Source organism: Gekko japonicus, unplaced genomic scaffold (genome assembly GCF_001447785.1).
Source record: "Gekko japonicus isolate JY-2015 unplaced genomic scaffold, Gekko_japonicus_V1.1 scaffold3083, whole genome shotgun sequence".
Classification (NCBI taxonomy): domain Eukaryota; kingdom Metazoa; phylum Chordata; class Lepidosauria; order Squamata; family Gekkonidae; genus Gekko; species Gekko japonicus.
In genome coordinates, this window is record NW_015164293.1 from 174,553 (window position 1) to 183,652 (window position 9,100).

At 54.4% G+C, this 9,100-nt stretch overlaps 1 protein-coding gene across 1 annotated transcript; it reads left to right on the forward strand.

Moving 5' to 3' along the window:
- The first annotated feature begins 260 nt into the window (after positions 1-260).
- On the forward strand, positions 261-4,115 carry AP5S1 (adaptor related protein complex 5, sigma 1 subunit). Its single transcript, XM_015408790.1, has 2 exons — positions 261-436; positions 3,641-4,115. The coding sequence occupies exons 1-2, from the start codon at positions 264-266 to the stop codon at positions 4,065-4,067; spliced, it is 600 nt and encodes a 199-aa protein (XP_015264276.1). The 5' UTR covers positions 261-263; the 3' UTR covers positions 4,068-4,115.
- The last annotated feature ends 4,985 nt before the right edge of the window (positions 4,116-9,100 follow it).

Below are 9,100 nucleotides of genomic sequence, written 5' to 3' on the forward strand. Positions count from 1 at the left end.
TTTTTTAAAAATCTGGACAGCCAATCAGAGGCCTTGCTGGGTACCTGTCCACTTGCAGAGGCTTGTCCACTTTCTGTAAACATTCGATAAGCCCCAGGAAACCTCAGGCCCTGGAGACCAGAGGGCTGTTCGAAAGCCCCCTCCCTAAATTCAGGGACTCAAATGACGGGACTTGGCCTGGTCTCCTCTGTGTCGCCCCGTTCTCAGAATTGCTTCTGTCTCTCCTGATCTCCAGCCCCGGCTGCCGCAACCAGCCCGCCTCCATGGCCCACGCATTCTTGATCCACAATGTCCGCTGCCGGCCGGGGCAGGAGGCCGGGCCCTGCCGAGTGCTCTACTCCAGGGTCTTCAGTCCCGAAAGGCTGGACGAGGGCGGATGCAAGGACGCTGAGAAGGAGCGGCTACGCAGGAAGGAGCAGATCCTGGCTGTAGCAAGGTAATTCAGTCGAAAGCTGACTTGGGTGGGGACGTACTTTAAGGAGGGGATCTTTGTCGTGTCCTGAAGGCTCCGTGTCTCTACAGACTGGACAGTTCTCTAGGGCTGCGGTCACACAAACTAAATAATGCACTTTCAATCCACTTTCAGTGCATTTCCCAACTGGATTTCACTGTGGCCCATTCTGCGTCCAGCATTCGCTCCACTGTTTCACCAAACCCGCGTTGGAACAGAAATCCCCCTCTAAGTTGTACGCCACATTCACTTTCTTTGATTGTCGGATTTTATGGTAGCCTCCACACTGCAGGCCAGTTTCACCTCCTTTGATCATCGGATTTTATGGTAGCCGTCTGCATAGACTTATGCCCGTTTTATGGCCGTTCAGGGGTGACTCTGCAGTTAGGCCGGCGGTATTTGAATGTGGATTTGAGCCGCATCTTTTTCTCTTTCAGTGTGGGTTGGGTAAAACAGCAGAGCAAATGCTAGATGCAGAATGGGTGTCCGATCTTGGGTCCAAGTTCTCTCGCAACACTCTCAAGGTAGCAAGATTTGTTTAACTGGGATTGTTTGATTCTCCACTCCTCCACTTGCAGCTGCTGGATGACCTTGGGCAAGCCGTAGTTCTGATAAGAGCTGTCCTAGAAACGGCCGTTTCTGTCAGAGCTCTCTCAGCCCCCGCCTGCCTCACAGGGTGTCTGTTGTGGGGAGGGGAAGGGAAAGGAGATCGTGAGCTGCTCTGAGACTCCTTTGGGTAGTGAAGGGCAGGGTATAAATCCAATCTCCTCCTCCTCCTCCTCTTCTTCTTCCAGTTTGGTGTAGTGCTTAAGTGCGCGGACTCTGATCTGGGAGAACCGGGTTTGATTCCCCACTCCTCCACTTGCACCTGCTGGATGACCTTGGGCAAGCCGTAGTTCTGACAAGAGCTGTTCTTGAAAAAGAGCCGTTTCTGTCAGAGCTCTCTCAGCCCCACCGACCTCACAGGGTGTCTGTTGTGGGGAGGGGAAGGGAAAGAAGTCTGTAAGCCGCTCTGAGACTTCCTTGGGTAGTGAAGGGCGGGGTATAAATCCCATCTCTTCTTCTTCCAGTGTGTCTGTTGTGGGGAGGGGAAGGGAAAGGAGACGGTAAGCCGCTCTGAGACTCCTTCGGGTAGTGAAGGGCGGGGGATAAATCCAATCTCTTCTCTTCTTCTCTTCTTCTTTATTGAGAGTTAGAGGTCACCCAAGCGTATACAGAGAGTTTGTGTTGGAACTGTCGGCCCCAGGTTAGGGCGAGACCTATACAGAGTGGGGGACCACCCCCAGTTCCCCAAGTGCCCAATCATCAGTCCCCATACAGCCCGCCAAAGCTTCAAGCTCAACCCCATAGCCGCCCCAGCACCTGAAATCTAACCGTTATATTATCTTTGCTCCAAGGCAGACCGATACAAGCGGAGCAGAGAAAGCAGTGGGAAAAGTCAGAGAGGAGGGAAAGGAGATAACCCTTGATGTAACAGAACAGTAGTGCCAGTGGAAAACAACCCATGACAAGCGAGGCACGAGCTTGACAATGGGCCTGTGTGAACTGGCACAATCCAGCTGGAAAATGCTCTGAAAAGTGGATTCTTTCGTGCGTGTGATGGCAGCCTAGGTTTTCCTCTGGTGACCTTAACTTTGGGTCCTCAACCCTTTTGAGCGCATCAGTACATGTTGAATTCTGGCACAGGGTGGTGGGCACCGCCACGAAATGGCTGCCGCAGGAGGCGGAGCCAGCCACGAAATGGCTGCTGCAGGAGGCGGAGCCAGCCACAAAATGGCTGCTGCAGCTTACAGCTGACCTTCGGACACAGAGTGAAGATCCTCGGGCTGTGGTGTTGGCTGCTGCCGAAGCAGCGTTGGGAAAAACCTGCTGAAAAGTACTGGGTTCGCCGCATGGAGGACTCGGACGACGACATACTGTAGCACACGTTTGTTGTACTTCACACAGACAAAGACTAACTAGAAACGGCCAACAGGGCCAACTATATACATATCTACCCAGCAACCCCCCATTCCCATTGGAGGGTTTGAATGTCCCGCCAAGGTGGCTATTGGTTGGGGCTGGGGGATCCAGGATCCGAAGTTTCCATTGTTCTAGGATCCAAGCTCTGGCCTGTTCCGCGGACCCCTGGTGGCGGTCTACGTACATAACACCTGCACTGCCAACCACATCTCCAGTGGCCAGTCAGCAGCCCTGCTTGGCAAAAGCCCTACTTGGGGTCGCCAGGATAGGTGTTGGCACGTTGGGGACCCCTGTCTTAATCACTCTTTCTCCCCCCCCCGCATCTATCAATTGCACCCACGCCCTGCCCGTGGATGCAGAAATCTAGGCCCGTGTGCTCCGTGGTCTGAATTGGAAACACACAGATTAATATCTGTTTATTGCAATGAAACCGGAGATACAGGGGGCCGAGTACCTTAACACCTCAGCGCCAAGCTGCATTCTGCCATAATCAGGAAGGGGAGAAGGTCTTACACCCCCCCCCCCCCCCGCATCTATCAATTGCACCCACGCCCTGCCCGTGGATGCAGAAATCTAGGCCCGTGTGCTCCGTGGTCTGAATTGGAAACACACAGATTAATATCTGTTTATTGCAATGAAACCGGAGATACAGGGGGCCGAGTACCTTAACACCTCAGCGCCAAGCTGCATTCTGCCATAATCAGGAAGGGGAGAAGGTCTTACACCCCAGATGACATCACATAGAATTTACACATTAAAGAATCTCCAGTGGGTACCAAACAGGTAGCATCATTTGACTCTAAACTTTACTGTTGGTCTCTCCTTCTACTGGCCGTGTATGTCAGTGATTGCATTTGCTCGTCTGACTTTAGAACAGTGAGAAACGTTAGGGAACGCTGTTCCCTCTAAGCTATGGAATCTTCTGAGCAAAAATTCTGCTTTGTGAGCTACTGGGCTTTAAAGTTGGGAGCGAGCGGTTTGGCTGCTGCATAAGTTAGTTTGCTCTGGAGCCCTCCTTCCTGAGCTGAGACAAAAATGTGTGAGCCGGAGGCTTAAAAGCCATGAGCTAGGCTCACACTAACTCATCTTAGAGGGAACACTGGTCCGGGACCCTTTCTGGCCTCAGCGAGGCTAGCCTCCCTCCACCTCGCTTTTGGAGAGCTAGCTGATAAGGGCTGTGATTCACCTTACACTTAGCTCGTGGCATCACCATCTTTCTGTCCACAGGCAAGCGGAGTCGGCGTGCAGATTGTACCACCAGGCCTCGGGGAAGCCCCCCTCCGAACACCTCATCCAGCTGCCGGACGAGTCCGTCTCCCTGCAGGACGCTCCCTCGGGGGTCTTCCGTCTCCCGCCGGGGGACCCCTTCTGCGAGGAGAAGACCGTGCTCTGGCTGGCCGTCCAGTCCCTGGGCTTCTCTCTGGTCTGCGACCCCCACGAGAACCCGATGCTGGCGGAGAGCACCCTGCGGCTGCTGGCCAAGGAGCTCCTGGACCACCTCAAGCTGCTCGGCGCCGGGAGCGACGTGGTGCTCAAGGGCGACAAGACCGAGGCCATCCTCGGCAAGTTCCTGCCGCACGGCCAGCTGCGCTTCCTGAACGACCAGTTTGTGCTCAGCCTGGAGAGGGAGGCGGCCGCCTCTCTCGGCAAATAGGAGGGCTGGGACCGGACGGACGGGAAAGGGAGATGTTTCTCTAGGTCCCCAGGGATTAAAGTGTGGAATTTGCTGCTGGAGGATGTAGTGATGGCCGCAGGCATGGGGATGGTGGAAAGCGCTGTCAAGTCACAGCCAATTTTTGGCGACCCCTCATGGGGTTTCCAAGGCAAGAGATGTTCAGACGTGGTTTGCCATTGCCTGCCTCTGCGTGGCCACCCTGGACTTCCTTGGGGGTCTTTGGCTTGGGGAAACGACGGCTGAGGGGTGACACGGTCGAGGTTTATAAGACTATGCACGGGATAGAGCAGGTCGAGAAAGGGATACTTTTCTCCCTTTCTCACAATACAAGAACTCGTGGGCACTCCATGAAACTGCTGAGCAGTTGGGTTAGAACGGATAAAAGGAAGTCCTTCTTCACCCAAAGAGTGATTAACACATGGAATCCACTGCCACAGGAAGTGGTGGCGGCTACAAGCATGGACGGCTTCAAAAGGGAATTAGATAAGGATATGGAGCAGAGGTCCATCGGTGCCTAATAGCCACAAGGTCTAGATAGGGACTCTCGGTCTGGGGGCAAGGGATGCACTCTATTCTTCGTGCTTGGGGACAGTGGGAGGGCTTCTAGTGTCCTGGACCCACTGCTGGACCCCCTGATGGCCCCTGGTATTTTTGACCGCTGTGTGACAGAGTGGTGGGCCATTGGCCTGATCCAGCATTGGCTTCTCTTATGTTCTTATAAGAGGGAACTGGATAAGCATACGGAGCAGAGGTCCATCTATGGCTATTAGTCACAAGGTCTAGATACAAACTCTCAGTCTGGGGCAAGGGATGCTCTGTATTCTTGGTGCTTGGGGGGGACAACAGCGGGAGGGTGTCTAGTGTCCTGGACCCACTGCTGGACCTCCTGATGGCCCCTGGTATTCTTGGCCACTGTGTGACACAGAGTGTTGGACTGGATGGGCCATTGGCCTGATCCAACACTGGCTTCTCTTATGTCCTTAAGAGCAGAGGTCCATCAGTGGCTTTTAGCCACAAGGTATAGAGGGAACTCTCAGGCTGGGGCAAGGGATGCTCTGTCTTCTTGGTGCTTGTGGGGGGTCAACAGTGGGAGGGCTTCTAATGTCCTGGCCCCACTGGTGGACCTCCTGATGGCACCTGGTATTTTTGGCCACTGTGTGACAGAGTGTTGGACTGGATGGGCCTTTGGCCTGATCCAACATTGGCTGCTCTTATGTTCTTATGGTGGTCTCCCATCCAAGTACTAATCAGGGCTGACCTTGCTTAGCTTTTAAAATCTGATGAGATTAGGCTAGGCTGGCTGCTCCAGGTCAGCGTGGCCATAGGCACAGACGGCTTTAAAAGGGGATTAGACAGATTCATGGAGGAGAAGTCTATCAGCGGCTATTGGCTCTGGTGACTGAAGGGAACCTCCATATTCATGGGCAGTCAGCCTCTGAATCCCAGAGCCAGGGGGCAACATCAGGGAAAGGCCTCGGCCTCCAAGTCCTGTTGTTGGCCAACCAGAGAAACTGGCTGGCCAGTGGTCCAATCCAACGTGCCTCTTCGTGTGTTCTTCTGAAGGCCCTTGGCCTCTCTGCCCTGTTGTTGGCCCTCCAGAGGACCTGCGTGAGACAGGATGCTGGACTGGATGGACCACTGGTCTGATCCAGCACCCTCCAAGTCCTGTTGTTGGCCATCCAGAGAAACTGGCTGTCCACTGGTCCGATCCAACATGGCTCTCCGTGTGTTCTGAAGGCCTTGGCCTCTCTGCCCTGTTGTTGGGCCTCCAGAGGACCTGCGTGAGACAGGATGGTGGACTGGCTGGACCACTGGTTTTTATCAGGGGAAGGCCTCGGCCTCTCTGCCCTGTTGCTGGCCCTCCAGAGGAACTGCTTGGCCACTGTGTGAGACAGGATGCTGGACTAGATGGACCCTCCCTGGTCTGATCCAGCAGGGCTCTTCTGATATTAGGGGAAGGCCTCGGCCTCCCTGCCCTGGTTTTGGCTCTCCAGAGGAACTGGCTGGCCCCTGTGTGAGAAGGGATGCTGGACTAGATGGATCCTCGCTGGTCTGATCCAGGAGGGCTCTTCTTAGGTTCTTATCAGGGGAAGGCCTCGGCCTCTCTGCCCTGTTGTTGGCCCTCCAGAGGAACTGGCTGGCCATTGTGTGAGGCAGGATGCTGGACTTGTGAGGGGAGATAGAGGAACATCTCAGATGCAACAAAAGCCCAAATATGGCCAGGCTAGGTGGGATGATGGGACAGATGAGTAATTTAGGTGGGTGGATTGGGGTCACCTGAGCTTGATGACACATTCCTTGGGCTAGTGTGGGAATGAGTGGAGAAGGCTGTATGGGGGAGGGGGTTCTGGGGTCTCAGATTATGGTCACATGGGCTCTTGAAGCTGCCATACCCCCAGTCAGACCCTTGGTCCTTCAGGGTCCGTATGCTCTACTCTGAGCGGCAGCAGCTCTCAGGCAGGGGTCTTTCACATCACCTGCTGCCTGGTGCTTTACTGGAGATGCCAGAGATTGGGCCTGGGACCTTCTGCATGCCAAGCAGAGGCTCTACCGCTGACCCACGGCCCTTTCTTTACATCTCTCCAGGGTCTCAGGCAGAAAGGTCTTTCCCATCGCCTCCTGCCTGGTCCTTTGTACCTGGAGATGTTGGGGATTGAACCTGGGTCCTTCTGCGTGCCAAGCAGATTCTCTGCCACTGAGCCACGGCCCCTCTTTACAGCTCTCCAGGGTCTCAGGGAGAAGTGTTTCACATCGCCAACTGCATGGGCGTTTTAACTGGAGATGCCGGGGATTGAACCTGGGACCTTCTGCATGCCAAGCAGAGGCTCTGCCACTGAGCCCCTCACATGAAATCAGACCCGTCAGTCCATCAAAGTCAGTATGGTCTACTCCAACTGGCAGTGACTCTCCAGGGTCTCTGGCGGAGGTCTTTCCCATCACCTCCTGCCTGGTCCTTAACTGGAGAGGCCGGAGATTGAACCTGGGACCTTCTGCATGCCAAGCAGATGCTCTACCACTGAGCCAGAGCCCCTCCCCACAAACCTGAGTCAATTGCTCATTTGCTGGACTTGCAGGGGAGCTCTGGAGGCTTTAATCAGTGTGCTCCCTGGGGCATATGAGCAGTTGTGCTACACCTCTGGCAGTGTGCCAGAGGAATCCCTGCCAGTTTCAGGAACCAAACTGGATGTTTTATCCAGGCCTTTGGGGGCTGGGCCAGAGGCTCTTTCTCAATGAGCAGCAGGGGTCCACATGGGGGTGGCCTCATAGGAAACACTGTGCGGTGTGGCAGATGGAGCCACTGTGGTCTAGTGGACAGAGTGGCAGGCTTAGGACCAACGCTCCCTCTAAATGCAGGGGTCCACGTGGGGGTGGCCTCATAGGAAACACTGTGCAGTGTGGCAGATAGAGCCACTGTGGTCTAGTGGACAGAGTGGCAGGCTTAGGACCAACGCTCCCTCTAAGCTGTGGAGTCTTCTGAGCAAAAATTCTACTTTGTGAGCTACTGGCATTAAAGTTGTGAGCAAGCGATTTGGCTGCTGCATAAATTAGTTTGCCCTGGAGCCCTCCTTCCTGAGCTAAGACAAAAATGTGTGAGCTGGAGGCTAAAAAACTGTGAGCTAGCTCTCACCAACTCAGCTTAGAGGGAACACTGCTTAGGGCCCGGGTGACCAAGGTTCGAATCCCCTCTTCTGCCACGGAAGCCTGCTGGGTTGACCTTGGACAGTTCACAAACTCTCAGTCTAGCCTACCTCACAGGTTGGTTGTGAGAAAACAGGAGGGGAAGAGAACGATGTTATAAAGAGCGACTTTGAGTCCCAAGTGGGGAGGAAATCGGGATATAAATCAGTAAACGCAAGCACATCTTCAGTGGGGCTCATTGAAGTATTTCCCACGGTGCACGGGTGATTCAGTTACTCCTAAGCCTGGCCATGTGTAAAGGGCGGCAGAGGCGGTCCTCGGGACAGCTTGCCCCCAAAGGAAGAAAGGATGGGGCGTTTGGGTCACATCTTGGGGGAGGGGAGGAGGAGAGCTAAATGCCTGGCAATGTTCCCTCTAAGCTGTGGAGTTTTGTGAGCAAAAATTCTACCTTGTGAGCTGCTGGCATTAAAGTTGTGAGTGAGCAGTTTGGCTACTGCATCAATTAGTGTGCTCTGGAGCCCTCCTTCCTGAGCGAAGGCAGAAACGTGTGAGCCGGAGGCTAAAAAACTGTGAGCTAGCTCACACTCACTCAGCTTACAGGGAACACTGCCCCTCCACCCAGAAGTGACGCCACATCCTTTGTGATGCTCTAGGCATTCCCCCAGTCTCCGTGGTCTTTATCGTAGATATTGAGGGAATCCCTTGGGTGTCACAACCATGCACCATCCCATCCACTGAATCGCCACCCTCCCAGGAACTTCCCCTCCCAAAATCACTGAATATTCTCCAGCGCAGGGCTGGCATCATAAAAGCCTGCACTGAAATAAATGTTGTTCCTTCTAAGGTGCCACTGGACTCCTGCTTACTTTTGCTGCAACAGACTAGGCTATGGGGTCGCCAGACCCCCTGGTGGAGGTAGGGGTCCCCGGCTACCAGGCCCCACTTCCCTGCTGCCAATCAGGTGGCCAGCGGGGTGGACTTCCTCGGGAAAAGAGAAAGGCCCAGTCGACATTGCAGTGACGTGGCTGCGTCATTTCTGGTGTGGCCAGGAAGTGACGTTATCACGCCAGAGACATCAGGGCAACGCTCTGGTATTTGGGGGGGAAAACACTATGGTCGAAGCCAAATTGACCCGACAGTTTCCCCCCAAATAGCAGAGCTGTGTGATGATGTCAGTTTGGTGTAGTGGTTGAATGCACAGACTCCGAGCTGCGTTTGATTCCCCACTCCTCCACATGCAGCTGCTGGTGTGACCTTGGGCCAGTTACAAGCTCTCTCAGAGCTGTTCTCTCAAGAGCCGTTTCTGTCAGAGCTCCACCAGCCTCACAGGGTGTCTGTTGTGAGGAGGGGAAGGAAAAAGGAGTTTGTAAGCC

What these genes read in the sequence shown, in the direction of transcription:
- AP5S1 (XM_015408790.1), top strand. Translation starts at nt 264, where the DNA reads ATGGCCCACGCATTCTTGATCCACAATGTCCGCTGCCGGCCGGGGCAG. An exon ending in CAGATCCTGGCTGTAGCAAG is followed by an intron (nt 437 to 3,640) that starts GTAATTCAGTCG and finishes TTCTGTCCACAG; the next exon opens with GCAAGCGGAGTCGGCGTGCA.